General features: G+C 35.7%; 1 protein-coding gene across 4 annotated transcripts in view; it reads right to left on the reverse strand.

Annotated features, from left to right (window-relative positions):
• FSTL5 (follistatin like 5) overlaps positions 1-19,404 on the reverse strand; it is a 266,722-nt gene that overhangs the window by 24,772 nt on the left and 222,546 nt on the right. For all 4 annotated transcript variants that reach the window (XM_085058614.1, XM_085058613.1, XM_085058611.1 and 1 more), the window contains 3 exons: positions 12,631-12,780; positions 5,115-5,222; positions 3,423-3,547 (listed from right to left, as the gene is read on the reverse strand). In XM_085058614.1, the coding sequence (XP_084914740.1) occupies positions 3,423-3,547; positions 5,115-5,222; positions 12,631-12,780 (383 nt within the window). The remainder of the gene's footprint in view (positions 1-3,422; positions 3,548-5,114; positions 5,223-12,630; positions 12,781-19,404) is intronic.

Consider the following 19,404-nt stretch of genomic DNA (forward strand, 5'->3'; position numbering starts at 1 on the left):
AGTGTGGATGCTCTGCACATTATCAGAGAGATAATTAATATATTTTCACTGAAACTAAGAGATATTTTCTTTTCTGTATAAATATATACATACATACACATATATATATATTTATAAATGTAGGTACAAAAGGATTACAGGCCCATCAAACCATTGTTTGATTCTTAATGGTGGTTGCATAAAACTGTTTCTCCTTCATCTCGGTAGTGGAAGGAAATAGTATTACTGGAACAAAAGAGAAAGAGACACCTTCCTAATGTCCCAAAACTAACCGGTGGTACTGAACTATATTTTTCTCCCCCAAATGACAAAGTTTCTTTCCTTGTCCTCCTCTGCAAACATATCAACTAGCCACCAATTACAAAAGAGAGTTTAGAGATAATAAATTCTTTTATTCTTCCTCTACTTTTGGCTCATGCCTGCTCAGTTTGGTTAGCTGGTGCTTTGATGGTGCAGCGCAGTTGTTCAGAGCATGAATGTTATGCCTGCTAGTTATCAAATCAAAAGGTTATTTGCCCTGACTCCTTGCTGTGTGATAAGTACAACCAAATATTAACTCAGTCAGTGGCAGAAAAAACTTGGGAAAGCATTTTTTCCCTTGGAATCAATTATTGTTTACCTAAGATCAAAATGTATAGTATCTCTTCAAATGCCTGATCTGGAGGAAGTGCATCCTAAATTATCTGCTGCCCAAAAGTGCATGAAAATATGTGGAAATTTCTTTTCTAATGGGCAGCCCATTTGGATTTTCATATATAAAAATACCCCACCCATGTAAAGTAAAAGTACAGTTCCATCACTTCTTAAATAAAATTATTTTGCAACAAGTTTCAAATACTTAAATACGTACTACTAGCAATTACCATTTTAACTCTTATTTAAAAGAAAAATATAATTACTCACTATAGCTTTAAATTATAATTTGACTTTTCTTCTATTCCTGCAGGTCAACAAGCCAACCTATTGGACAGAATACGCAGTAGATAACAATACACTGCAGATGGTAGCAGATGGTTTGTGTGAGCTCTGCTGTGAAATTAATTAATTCTTTTAAGTGATATGCCCTTTTTTTCTTTTTTTTTTGCTTAGAATTGTCTTTATTCAGACAGTGTGTTTGTTTCTGGATGCTAATTTGCTAAGCCATGCATACTGTCTTCTGCTCCATCACTCAAAATTTTAGTTTAGAGGTGGCAAATGCACCAGCTACAGAAAGCTTTCATTTTACTGAAAGGGGCTGGTATTGCATGGTCAAAGGGAACTGATTTCTGACAAAGAGTAAACAGGGCCCTTGGGCAATTAACTACACCAGCCAACTCAGCCAGTGGGGTTATTTCCCTTGTAGCAATTGCTTTTGCAATTCACACTCTTAAATTGCTCCCCTGGTTGGTGTATATACTCAAAAAAATAATAAGCCCAAGCTTTATGTTTGTTGTCTAACATCCTTGAGAAACACATGCTGTGATTGAATGTTTTTTTGTTGTTGTTAACTAGTGATATTAAATTTAATAGACTAGGTTTTTCTACATCACTACTAATTTGATGAATACAGTAAATTTTAGATCTTTCCTGTCACATTGTTCACATAGTTCATTCCTATTTAAATAAAAAAATCAAGGTACTTGCAGGCCAGACATTTTATGGAATAAAAAATCTTCAACAACTTATCAACATAAATAGCTCATGAGGAACACATTAAAAAAAACAAAAACAAACAACACTTTATTTGTCTACATAGTGGTTTTTTTTTCTTTTCCTTTTTAGAAAGGCACTCAGAATTAATAACATTTCTAGTAAGCTCATAATTTGGTAAAACAAAATGGTTTTTTGTTCATTTCGTCACCCAAATCTATGATTTTAACAGTGGACAAACTGCTGCAGGCTTTTTGCCAAATCAGGAATTTTCTTTTGGTCTTTATCTAGCATAAAAATGTCAAACAAACAAACAAACAAACAAAATAAAAAAAGAAAAAAATTAGTTGGCCTGGATTGATGTACATGTTTGTTATATATCTACAGTCACTTATCCGATTTTCTTCTTTCAGTGTTCAATTAGTTTCATACACCTTTTTTTATTCCTGTGGGTTTCCTTTTATTCTTTCATTCCCTTTTCTCTTGAGTTGCATATAGGACATGTGAAATGACTCATCAGCTGAAGGTAACGGTGACTCAACATGCAAAGCAGGAAGAGCCTAGTTGACTTTTTTGTGCAAAATATCGATTTAAAATAGTTTGAGTTAGACAAATCCAACACTTGTTTTGGACTGGCCCTATTTTTCTTTTCCCAGTCCTGATTCCCCTCCTTGCATGATGTTTATACCTATCCATGTTTTAATTTTCCTATTAACTTGAATATTAAAGTACCTAAATGTCAGCTCTGTTTGGGCAGTACTTCTAGTACTTGCTAATTTATGAAGTAGTAACTTTTGTTCTCACAACGCATATCTGTTCCAAATACAGCATAAATATTTAATGCTTTCCTAAGGCTGAATGTGAGGACTCCAGATTACTTCAGGGACACGACAGGAATTGGTCTACTCAGTTCAAGAAATACAGTAATGATGGCACTTAGAGTCAATTTATTATTCAGCTATATTAATTTGGATATTTCTTTAAAAATTGCATATGGTTGATTGCTAACGTAGTTGCTAGTTAGGAGTTTTGTAGGAAATTTTAAAATTATCTTTCATCAACAACATCTCTAGGACAAGCCAAATGTTCTTTGATACAGGAGACTAGATTGTTCACAGGCATGTATAGTGCAAATTCTGGAATCTATTGTAAAATCATCCTAAATTGCATGTTTTCACATTTAAAAGAAAACCACTCACTATAATCAGAAATTATATCCTATTTAATGGAGATCAATATTTACACCTGTGATTTGTGATTTTTGCTAAAACTGAATGATGATATCATAGGACTCTTAAGATCATTTCATGAAGGCATGTCTATGGAAACTTGAACTTGGAATATCAGAATAAACAATGGATTTAATTGTTGGCAGAGGTGTTTTGAGATTAAATGGATCTGTGTCATCTTGCAAAGAAACTTAAAAGTTCTAAATATACAAACTACTATTATACATGAATGCAATACTCAGATATACTAGTCCTAGACTGCAGAAATATTCACTCCCTACAGGTAGAAATGTTGCAGAATGAATATGAAAAGAAAATTACATATCACATTGTTACAAATGTATTTTGAGGAAGAAAAATAGATTTTACTCTAAGAGGTCTTGGGGAGAGTTCTGCTTTATGCCTGTGTTAAGTGTTGTCCTGTTTTCTCACCCTCTCTTTCTCTTTTCCATATGTCTTTTAAAATCCAGCTGGTCAAATTGTTCAATTCTGTCGCAGCCAGAGCCTGTTATTTGGATGAACAAAAAGACAATCCTACATTCACTACCTTTGGCTAAGACTTACCGTACATGGGTGATGATAAGGGTTGTAGCTGGAATGAAAAAGTCATCCACTGTGTCAAACTGCTTTCCCACTGGCTGAGTATGGATTGTATGATGAGAAACACTCCCACTGGCTTGTGTTATCACCTGCAAAAAGTAACATCCTTATAAACTATAGAAATGCTCTTTAAAAACTAAATCTCAGTCCAAATGAATGAATGAATGCAGCATTGCCTCTGTATTCCTTCTCTTGTATTATCTTTCAGTTACCAAGAAAATGAATGCAAATGGCAGTGAATAAAGCTGATCAACATTACAGATTTCAGAGAACTATTACATACCTGACCACTTAGTCTTCATACTTCTTTTTCCCCTCCATCTTTTTTTTATCACCACTGAATCCATAATCATTCATTTACATTACTAAATCCTTTTACAGTTATTAGTTTAAACTAAGTTTTTTGTTTATCTTTTTCTAACAATAGATCTTAGACTGAGATTGAATTTCTTAAGCACTTCAGCCAGAGTGAAAAGATAAAATGCTATCAACAGATCCACTGGAGCACATGGCTATGCATACCCCCAATTCTTGTCAATCATGAGGTAATTCAACATAGCACACATATTTGAGAAGAACAAGCTGAATTGAGTTTACATATTCCTTAAATTGTTGTGAACCAATTTTATTCAAATCTCAAAATCTTGGACCTTCTCTGAGCCAAATGCTTATGGATGACTAAAAGACGATTCCATATAATAACAACTATGGTATTTACATACCTGCATTTAAGACTGGATTAAAAAAAAATCTATTATCTACATTGTAATTAAAACTGAGGGTGAGGATGATCTCTTTAAAATATGGCAAGACTTACTCAATTATCCATTCTGGGGAGGAGTGACAACTAAACTTCCAAAAATTACCTCGCATGCTCAAAGATACTGAGTGTCTGTAGGTGCTAAAAAGGTGTTTTCAAATGTTACTAATTTTGCTTTTCAAATTTCTCTTATTCTTTTCCTTCTATATAAGTATATATTAGATACATAAGGATTTCATTAACTCCTGAAGAAAAGGAAAATAAATTAAAATAAAAATTAATTTTTAAATTATGATATAAAGGTGATCATCACAGTCTCAGAGGATTACTATAAATAAGGAACAGAAATTAATAAAAAAGTAGTAACGTAAGTACAGCCTCTTGAGATGTTTCTTTAGTGATTGTCCCTAGGTTTGTCACGGGTCCAAGGTATGGGACAAATAAAGATTTTAATATTTTTCATCTGGAAAAAAAACCAGTAAAGACAGAGCTTGACACCTCCAGAATTTTATTATGACATTAATGAAATGGAAATATGCCTAAAGTCTAGTTTATCCTCTAACTAGGCACAGGAATATCATGAACAGCAACAGTTTGCTCTTAAAAGACTGGCAGTACCGAACATGTTGCTGCTTTCAACTGTATTCCTTATCCTTCTGTCAATTTTGATCACAGCTGTTGAAAATAATCATTAACTTTTTTTGAAAAGTCAGTTGTCTGACTTGTTTTCTGGTTACCTGCAATCATTTCTCTGTCCCTGCTGGGGTCATGGTAATAATGAGTAAAGGAAAATATGCAAAACATTGCAATTACACAAAGGTTTAATTTGACTATATAAGGAAATATAATAATAATTATATATTATATAATAATAATAATCATTCTGATCACCTCACCTGCAAAGTTGGTGAATTCTTTTCCATGCTTCCCCAGCTCAGCACCCAGACTTGATCATGTGATTTATCATAGTGTAATTTCACCGGAACAGGATCTGTACTTACTGCCTGAAAAATAATAAAAATAGAAACCCTTCTTCTGTCACATTTTCAAAGAAAATACAGTATATGCTTGAATGAAAATGATGAGTAGATATGCATTTCCAGATATTATCATACTGTATTTAAGAATTATGTTGTCAATTGTTGAAACAGCCCTCTGATTAATTCAGAGTTACTGAATTGCTGAAAATGTGTTTTTTATTCATTGTGTACTCTAACGCTTGGCATAAAAATTATATTATACTGAAGCTATTAAGAAGTTAAAAACAAAGGTTTTAAATCAAGTGAAAAACTGCTTATCCTTCTTCCCTGCCATCACTCTCACTTTCATGTATTGGTTGAAAGCTACACCAATCAGGGGAAAATGGTTAAAAGGGGAAAGGTATTCTTAAGCCACATACCAGAATTAATGGAAGATGTTACTGCATAAAACCAACACGATATTGCTGCACCCAAAGCTTCCTACCTGTTAAAATGTATTTCGTTGAAGTTGAAAAGATTCTTTTCATATGTTTTCCAATCACAGTTGCTACTTCTCATAGACTTGTGATCTGAACCAAAGTGTTTTCCCTACAGCTTTGAGCACTGTCTCTTGAGACCATGAGCCTTTTAGACAGCTGAGCTCTAAACTTCCTTTGTGATGAGAATTGAAGCTTTCAGAGGTATGAAATGGGAGTACAATGTATTTGATCAAGGGATGTTCTGCAGTGGGTAAACAATTGAGGGGATTACTTTTTTATTTTCATCATTAAAGAAGAAAAAATAGGTGGAAATCGTTTTTCAGTCTTACCATTTTGGAACTATAAAGCACAGCTTGTTTATCAGTGTGTCAAGGAGAGTACCAGCTGGCTAATTAAGTGAATCTAATTTAAACTAATGATGTAGATCCTCAAGATAATGCACTAATGGCTGGCTGAGGCTGCTGATGATACTTTACAGTACTCCTGAGGTGTTGCAAGCGACCACTTCATCTAAGCAGAATTTGTTTTTCCTTTTGAAAATGGATAATGAAGCCAGGTTGCTCACCGGCTCATTTAAAATCAGAAGTTACCCCTTGAAAAAGGTCATTTGTGTTTGATAACTTTTTTCTGCTACACACTAGAAAACAAGTTGTTTAAAATAATACTTGAACTGTTGTATAGCTAATTTGTCAAGGCATGTCAAATTTCCTGTTGGCTTCCCCAGACAAAGGTCTGACCCACACACGTTCTGCCAGGGGACTGCCAGCTGCGTTCAGAGCTGGGGTCACGGCACAGCCAGGAGGAGCAGAAGGAATGGCCTGCAGGGTCAGGCACAGGTAGTACAGCTCCCTGGAGGGGAGCTAGCAGCAAAAAAGAGTTTAGTGTCTCAGAAGCAGACTTTCACAGCTGTTTCTAGCTGAGCAGGCTGATCTGCCAGCAGCACACTGAGGACTGAACAATGATGACTCTGTATACTTCAGCCTCTAAGTCATCCCAGTTAGTGGTGTGCTGCTAAGCAATACTGCACAATGGCAGGTGACAGTGCTTGCTTTCAAGAATTTACAAATGAAAGCAAATGCTTCTCTTGACTTTAGAATGAGAATGGCCTGGATAAGTCAAAAAGTCTCTCTCTATATATCTCTCTCTAAATATACAACATCATGTGTCACGTGTCCAATACATTTCAATTTGGTCTGCTATAGAATCCTCTGAAGTACTTATTTTGATAAATATACCTGTCATAAAAATAAATCAATCTCAAATCTAGTTGTCACATCTGTGCACATATCTTTTACACTAACTTTGATAGTAGAAAGGAGTAAGTATAACATATACAGTAGAACTTCAGAGAAAGCATTGTAATAAGCAAAACCAAATAAACATTATTTTTACACAGGAAACAGCATAGTTACATGACTTAAAACCCTTTCAAATACATTTCTAATTTTATTGAGGCTTTTTACACAGTGACAGAAGTTTTATTAGAGTGCTCTCACTTTCAAAAGATGAAGTTATATCCTCATCTGTTTCTAACAGTCTGTGTGCTTTTTTGCAAGGTGGTTTCTTATTTAAGATGTAGACTAGAAATAGTTACGTGTACATATACATGTATGGAAATAATATCCTCTGTATTAATATGATTCTTAAAAAAGGCAGTTTAACAAGAAAAATGTTCTCATTTCTGAAAAGCTTAATTTCTATTTTCCAAAAATAAATTAATTTTCTTTTTTCTTTGCTAGGCAGTATTTTAAGTAATGAAAACAGTCTGATCTGACTGGAAAATTGAATTCACTTCTGTGCCTTCTGTTTGTACAAGTGTTTTTGTAAGTATGTATCATATGAGTAGAGCAACATTTAATGGTTAAAATGTTCTCCCTGCTTGCAAAAAATAAAGCTAGAAAATAAATGCTTATTTTTAAAAGATAAGAAGACAGGGCCATGCTTCTTATAAGAAATGCCAAACAAAGCATCTCTTGACTTGTGACTGAATTCCAAATAACCCTTACTTCAATTCTAAAACCCATCTGTGAATCAGCAGAGGTCTTATTCTTTTACAGTTTTATAAAGATTGTATAGGTTTTTAGGCTTTCATTATTTCTTTGTTTTGTTTGCATCTACTGTTACTTTTACTTTTTTTTTTTTGTTTTGTTTTGCTTTTTTTTTTTTAAAGTCTATTTGGAATAATGGCATGGGTAAGCTGGACACAGAGCAAGTCCCCTTGTACTTTTCCCATGTATGTGGCTAAGTGTATCCTCAGAAATAACACTCAGATCAGTAACGAATAGTAGATCCACTTAGCTGGTCTAAAGTGACAGTAACAAATTTGGTTTAATTTGTTTATCCGGTTAAACTGTTATTCCTTAGTTCTATTGTCTTACCTAATATCTTTGTTAAGTGTTGTGAAATGGAAAGCTAATTTATTATGAATTCTTAAAACACCTGGAACCATCAAAGCCAAGACTTTCATTCCTGCAAAAGGTTTCCACAGCTGGCGTAAACTTAATTCTATACTTTCCTAAGTTCACATCCTGGATATTATTAAGTTAGTGGAAAAGCAAAGCTATTCTATCGCTTTATTTCAAGGAAATAAAATTTCTTTGAAAGTGATTATTTATTCCCCTGGAATAACATGAAAGCTTGTGGAGTATCCCAGTTTTAGCTCAATATATTTGCTAAATAGCACAGACATAATGCACAAATCTCTGTGTTACATTTAGGCATTCAGTATGTCTGGTTTTCAGCTCATTAAAGAAACTTGAATATTGATAGGATAGAACAATCTAACTCCATTCAAAAGGTGGACAATTGCTTCGCATATTTCTAGGGCAGGCTTGCACTTCTAATTAACGGTTAATTTACTGAATTTTACTTTTTAATTAAAATACATCTTTCCTAAGTATCTCTACACATTGTGTAATGGTAAAGTGATATATATTTATACATATTTAAAACAGTAACGAATGTAACTGAAGAGAAATTAGAAGAGTCTATGGACAAACCTATTTCAAAAAACCTAAATTAAAACCTATTTTTAGTGAGCTCAAGAGGCATCATGTGCTTTTGACACTGAAGTCTAAATGCTAATAAATGCAATTACATTGATATTTCATCCCTCCTATGTAGAAAAGGAAACAGATACCTGAACATTAGTCAGAGACCATGGAAAACATTTCCAGAAATTCCAGTCCTTCAAATTTGTGGATTGTGGTGAGACTATGGGTTTTAAGTCTCTTTTCCTGAAGTAACACACTGAACCAGTTGTAAAAAAAGTAATGTTTTCAGAAAAAAAAATCTTTACCTACTCAGTTTATCTCTATTTTATTATGCAGAGGTCAATTTAAAAAAACAACAACAACAAAAAAAAAAAAAAACCAAAAAACCAAACAACAAAAAACCAACAACTTTTTGATTATTAACGTTTTGAATAAAACATTGCATAAGTCCCTGTTACCATTTGGAGAGCTGAAGTTCTGAGGAAGCCACGTCTTAGTCAGCTGACACAGAATACAGAAAGCATATATTTAAAGCATGCAAAAGTATTAAAATTATTTGTGAAATTAATGTAATTTTATGTGGCTAGCACAGGTCTTTCTCGTGAGAACATTCCGTTGTGTTTTATAAACAAAGATAAAGTTTGCATATTTTTTAAACAGTGTCTCGAGATTTGGACAGTTCAGGCCTGGCCAATCAGGCCTAGGGGGAGGTTTCTGACTGACGAATCTGGGTGACCTCTGAAAAGTCTATATATATTGAAATCAAAATAATAAATTTCTTCTTTCTTGCCACACTGAGAACTCAGGTCTTTTTCTCTGCTAGCGGCTCAACAGCGACAATTTTATAATTGAAATTTTATTATTTATTTTTAAATTTTACATGAATATACATAATACATGGGTATACTTACATCATGCAATAGTTTGAGTTGGAAGGGGTCTTTAAAAGTCATCTAGTCCAAACCCTCTGCAGCGAGCAGGGATATCTTGAACTACATCAGGTTGCTCAGAGCTCCATCTAACCTAAGTTTGAACGTTTCCAGAGATGGGGCTTTGACTACCTCTCTGGGCAACCTCTGCCAGTGTTTCACAAACCTCATTGTAAAAAATTTCTTCCTTATATCTCGTCTGCATCTACCATCTTTTAGTTTAAAACCATTTCCCCTTGTCCTATTGCTACTGCCCCTATTAATAAATCTGTCTCCAACTTTCTTATAAGTCCCATTTAAGTATTGAAAAGACACAATAATGTCTACCTGGACCTTAACATATAATCTATACATTAAAGATTTTCATTCATTTATCAGTGAAAGAAGCAAAAGGCATGAAGAAAAGCTCTATTTAAGTGGGGTTTATATTAACAATTTAGTTAGATTTCTAATTTAAAAAAATACATGTTTTATTTTACTAAAGAACACCTGTTTCCTATGAATATGATGAAACTATGAGCACTGTTTTGGTACCTTGGTGTATTGGGGTTGCCTGGCAAGCTTTTGGTAGCAGGGGGAAGCTATACAGGTGGCTTCTGTGAGAAGCTGCCAGGCACTTCCCTCGTGTCCAACAGAGCCAGTGCCAGCTGGCTCCAACATGGACCTGCTCCTGGCCAAGACCTAGTCAATCCGTGGTGGGGCAAAACCTCTGGGATAACATAGATAAGAAGGAAAAAAAATATCATTGTGGAGACATACTTGCAACCATATGAGAGAGAAACAGCCCTGCAGACACCAAGGTCAGTGGAGAAGGAGGGGCAGGAGGTGCTCCAGGTGACCCAGCAGAAAATCCCCTGCAGCTTGTGGTGAAGACCATGGTGAAGCAGCTGTGCCCCTGCAGCCCATGCAGCTCTATGATGGAGTAGAGATCCACCTACAGCCTGTGGGGAATCCACGCTGGAGCAGGGGAATGCCGGAAGGAGGCTCTGAATCCATGGGAAGCCGATGATGGAGCTGGCTCCTGGCAGGACCCATGAACTTGTGGAGTGAGGCACCCACATTGTTTAAAGGTTTATTGGCAGGACTTGTGACCCCATAGGGGACCCAACCTGGAGCAGTCTGTACCTGAAGGACTGTAGCCCACAGAAAGGGACATACACTGGAGCAGTTTGGGAAGAACTGAAGCCCATGGGAAAGACTCACATTGGAGAGTTCATGGAGGACTGTCTCCTGTGGGAGTGGCCCCATGAGGGAGCAGAGAAAAGACTACTCTCTCTGCGGAAGAAGCAGCAGCAGAAATAACAAGTAACAAACGGACCATAACCCCCATTTCTCATCTCCCTCACTGCTGGTGGGGGAGGAGGCAGAGATTCAGGAATAAAATTAAGCCCAGGAAAGAGGGAGGGCTGGGGGGCAGGTGTTTTTAGGACTTGGTTTACTCCCCATTATCCTGCTTAGATTTTGGAAGGGAAATGAGTTGAATTTATTATCAAAATCAAGTTTGTTCTGACTGTGATGATAACTGGGGAGTGATCTTCCCCTGACCTTATCTCAACCCACAAGCCTTTTCTTTCCCCTGTCCAGCTGGGGAGGCGAGTGACAGAGTGGCTTTGGGGCTATCTTGCCCCAGTCAGAGTCAACATACCACAGCTGGTTTGTACGAACTCTATGTCTGCATTAGTCTCTGTAGCATAGCACTGATTTCTCTCTTTTACTCAATGAATTATTTTCAGTAAGCAGAGTATCTCCAGCATCCCAGAGACCAAGAAAGAGGGGTAGAGAAGAAGTTTGAATTCATAGTGTCCTGTCTTGGCTACGCGTGGTATTTATTTTTACTGTTTCAGTAATTTCTCTGCCTAAATGTGAAGAGAGTAACAGTCCTCCACCTTCTGTAGCCAAACCTGACCATTCCTGTCAAAACTGATAGACACATTCTTGTGATAAGTCTCTATTTTAGCCAATCTTAATTTTCAAGTGAAAGGTACCTGTCAGAGACTGAAATAGTTCATGCCTCAAACATTGATATAAAGTTTTGCTCATTATAACAAAAAGTGCATAAAGAAGCTACAATCAAAGAAGCCTCCCTGAAGATACCTGACTGGGACTTTGGACTGGAAGTCAAACTGCTGAGATTAGATAAAGGGAAACCTATTGTTCAGTCATCTCAAGCTGAGAGAAAGGTATGCATCCACAAAGGCCAAAGCCACCAGCTGTGCTGAGAATCATCCCTGGCTGAGTTTGGGGTGGGGGAGAGCACAGCCCACAGAAGCCAGGTTGACACAAACTGGCCCAGCTGTGGAACCCCCAACCCCACAGGCCACATCCATGGGACTTTCACGTGAGAGGCAGCTGAGGGGGAGTCACAATCCATCACAGACCCCCCAGAGTGCTAGGCCTGGCACCACAGGAGTGCACGTGATGCAAGCAGAGTCTGCTGCTAGAGGCTGCCCCTCCCTTTGGGGGACATGCCTGGACATTGCCCCTGGTCTGAGTGTATATTAACCCATGGCATTCTGTGCTTTTGGGGGGACCACCACCACCAAGAAGACCGGCTGGAGAGGATCAACACAACATTGTTGGGATCCACGGATGGTGATATTTTCTTTCTCCCTCTTTCTGCTCCCCCCTCCTCTTTTCCTCCCTCTCTCTCTCATATTTTCTATCAAATAAAAGCTATACTATTGACTGACATATGGTCTCATTTACACCTTAATTCGGGCAGAGGTATTTCCAAAGAACCTTAATAATTGGATCTTAACAGTACCTCAAGCCAAAAACTTCCTAAAGAAATAATTTCCTCAATTACTTGAATAATATTTATAAGAGCCATTTTCATGTTATCTCCCTCCCAATTGTCTATTGAGAAGAACAGTTGCTAAACAGATGCTGCTGCTGAATGTTGAAAGTAGGTGAGCTTTTTTCCAAATAACGTGTTTCCTCTCAAGATTACTGTATTTCTGTTTCTCAAATATGAAGGCTTAAATTCTTTTGTCTAAATTAAATAGTAACTTAAAAAATGAGAAATAAATACCTGTACAACCTTCTGAGACTGCACATCAACAATAAGAACTCTGTCAAGCGTGGGCTGAGTTACGTATATGAACTTGTCTTTTACATTAACAGCAGTTGCCCATACACACCGCTGAACAGGATCACCATCGGCTTTGGGACAAACTTCATCCTATATTCAACAGAAACAGAGAAAGTGTAAGAATCAAAACAGACAACAAATGTAATAGAAAGACAAATTTTCTAACTGTAAAATAACATCTCAGAAAATGGAGGGAAGGAAAAAGGGCAGTTCACCCAAGGACATTAACTCATGTTTGCCAAACTGCATCTTGCAAGTACCACACAACTCACAAACACTTAAAGTAATCCATACACCAATTTTTTTGGATGTTTTCTAGAAATTCAAGGAGTTAGTGCCTGTTGACCTGAGAAAGAAACACTTTGAAACAACAATACATGTAGAAATAGAGTGAGCAAGGGGCAGGAGGCCTTAAAACCAGAAAACCAAATGAGACACACAATGCCTTGTTGATCATGTGGAAATGAAGAGAAAGAAGAGGTGGGGTTGTGTGAATTGGCCCATGGCACAGGGGCAAAGCAGCAGCAGTTAAGAGCAGTCAGCTGTTTTGGTCACTTTCAGTACTCATAGGTTGCTTCAATGCTCAAGAGGTTTGGCTACCTCTGCCCTAAGACATTCTCATGGTCTATCTTACCAGTGTTAAACCCAGTAAATACCAAAAGTCATCTTGCTACCATTCCTTCCCTCTCTGCTCTTGCATTTCTGCAAAAGGATGAATTTGAAAAACTTCTGTCCACTTCAGTGAATTCAGATTTCATAATACACATTACTATACACTCACAGACAAAATAGCTAACAGTAGTTTACATGCTCACTATTTATATTTTAGAGAAATATATGGCAAATCAACATGTATTTATCTACTTTTTTGTGAATATTTTCTCCCAAAAAACTTGGTTTTATCAAAATGAAAAGTTCCTTGGTCAAATATGTTCCTTATATTTGTAAATTCCATTTACGGAATAGCAAGATTTCTTTCCTATAATGGATATTATAATTATTTAAAAATAGGGACCTGAAAAATACTCTGCTTGGAGAAGTACAGAATGTATCAAGCTTTTTTGTTTTCCTGACCTTTTCTTCTTTTGCCTCTTATTTTAAATTCCCTGCATCACAAGGGACAATTTCACCAAATCAGAAGTATTATTTCTTTTTGCCACTTATCTGCTGCTTATTCCTAATTTAGAATGCTCTCCCTGATACATCATAACTGGTCGCTGTGAAAATAATTATGGATTGTCAGCAGATAATGACTCAATGTAGAATGAGCAGCAAGAGTTGATGAGATCTTAAACAAGAATTCTGTTTCTAAGCATCAAACTCCGTTCAAAAAACACAGGAAACATTATGTGACAGAACACCATGTCTGGCACTAAGCAATGCTCTTCAAGAAGATGATGCATTTCAACACTAACTTTTCTGTATCACCAACATTCTTTGCCTGCTGTGCCTCTACATTTTCGAAAATACACTCAATCTTTATATGTCAAAAGAAGAAATAAATCAATTTCCAGCTTTAAAAGAGGGAGTTTCATTACAGAAAAATGAAAGCCACTGCTTTTCTTATGTGGCTCTTAAGCCTCAACAAAGGGAAGGTCTTTCAGGAGTTATATTGATGAGGAAAGGTTACTAAACTCAGGTACTGTGGGATAGCACATCATCAGGAATTTCAGGAGAACTGAGAAACAAGCAACAAGTAAGATTTAATTTGTGCTGATAAAAAGCCATGCAGATCAAAGGCAGGAGTTAAAAATCTGGTTTTTAAGGACTCATAGGCATGGGACAAATGGGACTTTCATTCTTAAAAGCAGCTTCGTGCTTTTCATTGTTGTATAAAGTCAACATAAGCAAGTATGTGTCTAATATGATGTGCAATCATCAGATCAGTGATCTATCGTCATTTGCCTTCTGGGTAACTGTCACTTCAAGTGGAAGGTTGTTTCACTGATCTCATTCTTTTTTAAAATTTATTCTAAACACACCTTGTCTTAGTTCCATGTTTTATCTAAACAGATAACTACATCTAGACTGTTCTGCACCATCCTCTTTGCTCCTCAGAGAGAGCACCTTCTTCAAACACTGCATCCACAAATGTTTGTAACAAACCTATACAGGGATATTATTTTCAGTCGTGTCTCTCAGGGACTCAGTTTACATGAGTCTCTGGGACTGAATTCTGCAAGGACACATTCAATATATATTTCAAAAATAACACTAACTTCTACTGAAGGAATCTGTGTTTCTCTCACAGGGCATCATATAGATTAGTGTAAATGATTACTCTAATAATACCTCCCCTTGTGGGATGTACAGCAGAACAGCAAAATACTCTAAGTTAAGCACTTATAACCAGAGATGAGTTACCTCCCTTATATATTTCCCCAAATCCGAGTCTAAAATACTGACTGAAGTGTATTTTTAAAGATTATTTCATTGTAAGACCAATACAAATATAGTATTTTATATATGCATATATACATATTTACATATATATGTATATATACACACACGCACACACATAACCACACATATACAAATCTACATGTATCTAAATATATATATGTACTTTACTGGTTCTAAAATATTATTCATCTTGTCATAAAGTTCTGTAATCCAATGCCAATTCTCACCTTGCCCCAAAAGACTGAAAAAATACAATAAAAGCAAAGAAACTGCTTTTCCAAAGTAAGACTGAAAATTATGCACCAAAATACTCATATCCAAAATAGAGTGTTTTTCCCAGGATGAACTGGTTTAAGAGGTTGTTTCTCTAGTTATTCAAACCCACATTTATCTGAAACTGTTTCAACAGAACTGAAATCTTGCTTTTGAAAATTTAACATTTATCTGATTAGACAGTTTGGGCTTCTTTTACACCACAGGCAGTAATTCTGAGGCTCCATATTAATTTCCCCAGTGGTTGGGTAATTGGTTAAAATAATTTCTCCTTACAATATAAGCATAAACCCACCATTTTCTTCTTCTAATTAAAACGTGAGCAATTTACTTTTTACTAATTTATTCTCTCTGAAAAAAAAAAAAGTTAACATCTGATAAAACATTAATTTACTTCATTGTTGTATTCCCCCCAGACTTTTTAATCAAAAAGTGACTTGCTCTGCAACAAGTCAGCAGATGGAGGAGAATAAATCCTTGGAGAAAGTTTTTTAAGATAGTCTGGGGCAAGAAAATCCCGAGAGGAAACACATACTTGTAGATTTATATGTGCAAATTCTATGTTTATTAACTTACTGCAAGGGTTCTCAGTGTTTTAACAAGATGTGAGTCAAACTCTTTAGGCAGTAAAATGAAATGTCTAGCTATGCTATGGCTGCTGAAGAGTGAGATGATACCAACAGGCTACAACAGTGCACGTTTTAAGACATGAATTTATGTATCACCTATTCTACTTTAAGTTGTTTCCGTAATATTCTTCACTGAAAATCAGACTGTGGAATTATTTATACATTTCTATTTTACAAACAAGGGTTAGAATTTTCTACATTTTCATACATGTCACAATTGTGTAAATGAAGAGAGTTTCTGTGGACTACAAAGTGTTTCCATCTAATTTCCTGTGGAAACTTTGGTCTGCCACACAGTCACATTAATTATTTTGAAATGAAGTATTTTGCTCCCACATCCAGCACATATTCAAATGTGAGATGGCACAGTTAACTGAAATTTGGCCATTATGTGCTACTTTTGTAATAAAGAGAAAATAATTTTTATGTTGAAGCCAAAAGCATTTTTTCATTAGTCTCAAAGAGGCATCTGTTTCAATTGCCTTTTTCCCAGTCTCTGGAAATAATTATTCTAATTGGGATTCATTGTGAAAGGAAAATAAAAACACTTTTGCATAAGAATTAGAATTTAAGTCTTTGGATAATATTAATTTGCAGAGAATAAATAGAGGTTGAATGTTAGTGAGGAAAATGTCCCCAGCACTTCAGAATGATGAGACATTTAACAGGTGAAAGACTCTACTTGAACCATAGTTAAGAATCTATTTGACAACAGGTTAAACAAAAAGCTGTCAAAGATGGTCTAACTAAGCAGCAACCTACATCAGAAAACAGAAATCAGTTATTTCTGTCCCTATGCATTTAGAATTGCCACTATGAGACTAATAAATTTCTACTTTCACTTGAGATTAAGAAGATTCAAGTAATTTAGGAGATTCTGGGAAGGAGAGGAAGAAGGTCTTCACAATTTCTGTGATGATCTAGTAAAGCACTGAATCTTCACTTCAAAACACAATGAAAGTCTAATTGATCCCCCTGTTAGACACACAACAAAGTGCTTTGCTGTATTGACACTCAGTTGCATAAGAGGCAATTAAATATTTAGATAAGGGTTCTCAAGTATATAGCTAGTGAGAAAACATATTTACCTTTAGCAAAATTAGCATACCTAAATATGTACACGTATAAGCACTGCAACGTGGTTCACAGTACGATGCAATGCTATGTACAAATACCTGAGTTCACTCTTTTACAGAAGCTCAGTTCAAGTTTGTTGGCAGACAAACAGGAATCCTGTGGAGGAACACTGGAGTGTCATGTGTAATACACAGACATTTGCTGTAACACTTCTAGTATCTAAACTGTACTGCTGAATTTAGACATGCTCCTACGCTTTAGCAACTGTTTGGCAATAAACAACTCTTCTGAGGCTTTACTTAACTCTTGAACAGCTAATTCGGAAAATTGTTAAGAAATGGGAGAGGTTTAAGCAAGCATGTCTTACTTTTAAAGTTAGTATGTTAATAATTAAGTCATGGAGATGCCCTAATGGGAAAGGCTATGTAAAGCTACTCAAACCATGCAGTATACCAACATTGCCAATTCAGAAAAGGATATGACAGAGCCAAAGAGAATTACTGACCAGCAATTTATGACATGAACTTTTACCACTAAACACCCACATGCTGAACTTGATAAAAATCTGATCCTGGGACAGAACTGGGTTATTTTATTATTCTTATTTAGAGGAAACAGATTTTACGAAGAGGCTTGAGGAATATATGATATTCTTCAAATGAGGAAATAGATGTCTAAAACATAGTCAATGAACTTTTTCAAGAATTTACTACTGTTGTTATAGTAATATGCAGGGAATTTTAGATAATTTGTTTTTCATTCTGCCTCTATGAGGAGAATACTTTTAAAGGTTTTTTAAAAATTTCTTACTGAAAACTTTCTCAATTTATCTATCTCATTTTATGCAGTGAAAATCACTCTGAGTAGAAAAAGTTAGGATACATTTTCCGAACATTTTCAATTCCTCTTGCATGAATAACTATTTATTAACTACCTTATGTGAGAAAAGATGTTTTCAGTGTTCAGAGGAATAAGTAGAAATATGTTGGAATTTAATGGGCAAATCAACATGAATATAGGTACAAATCTCAATTTCTATTTTATTTATCACCCCTGCCCCCACCCATAGCTCAAGAAGGACAAGTCTATATACACTTTAAAATTAAAATTATCAAGTAGCCTACTTTCCTGATATTTTCTTCTTTTTCCCTTTTTTTTTTTTCCCCTCAAGAGGATATAGTTATCATGATACTCCAGGTTTGAAAAGTTCAAAAAGGAAACAAATTTGATTTATTCATCCTGATTATTGCCACATTTTAATAAAAATACACTTAAAATCTAGGCTGCACTTTAGACCAATAAAATTTTAACAGACTTCTTAAATAATCAGCTTTTTAATTACACAGCCATGAAAAAAGATTTTTGGCATATTTTTGGCTGTGTCAACCTAATTTCACTTAAGCAGCACAAATCAAGGTATGATTAGCTGTTCAAAGCATAATTATTCACACTGAAATAAATCTTGTTGCTGAGTACAGCAGCCTTTGACATCAATAATGGTAACTGAAGAGGCAAATTCCATCATGACAGCTCTAGCTCTGCTGTCATTTAGGCATTAGAGAAATTAAAAAAAAAACCCAAAGTGTACAACTCAGTGCTTAGTACTTACTTCAAGGTCACTCATTCAAATCCAAATGAGAAAAAGTTACTATTTTTGAAAGGTGATAGATCATATAGAGTAAGTCCTAATGTAGTGACTAGTACCAAGTGTTCCTGTGGGAACATGCCTCCTGTCAGCTAGCAATTTGATGAGCAGTAAAGGAAAAGCATCACGAGAATAAATGGAAGTGGAGAATACAGTAGCAGTTTTATGCATCCTACACAGGGAAACCACCTCGTAAATTCCCAGAATTCTGTGAAATCCACTAAAAATATGTTAACACTAAAGTTATTGAAACTACTTATATGAATTTTAAGTTAGAATCAAAGCATCAATCATCTCTACTAACTTCAGTGGAAGGTGTGAGTATGTTTATCAGGACAGGGATTTGCCTCAGGATAGCTGAGAGCTCAATATAGACAAACATCCAGCGGAGAAAAAGAAACCATTAACCACCCCTTCCCCCCTCCAACAGAGCCTATATAACAGAGAGAGAATTAATCCCTGATTCACTAACATGAACTTAACCAGTGGGTTGGAGGTGTGGAGAGGGTGGAAATTAAAAATTAACAACACCAAATTCAGAAATAGAGAGCTGTTAAAGAGCTGGGAAAGGAGAAAGACAGCCAAAGAAAGAAAAGGGTTTCCAAAGTATACCAAGAACATTCAATCGAAAAGAGAGACAAAGTCTGAATTTAATAAAGGAAAATACAAGAAATTTTGAGTTCATCA

This window comes from Lichenostomus cassidix, chromosome 4 (genome assembly GCF_008360975.1).
Source record: "Lichenostomus cassidix isolate B80296 chromosome 4, HeHo_3.0, whole genome shotgun sequence".
In the NCBI taxonomy this organism is placed as follows: Eukaryota; Metazoa; Chordata; class Aves; order Passeriformes; family Meliphagidae; genus Lichenostomus; species Lichenostomus cassidix.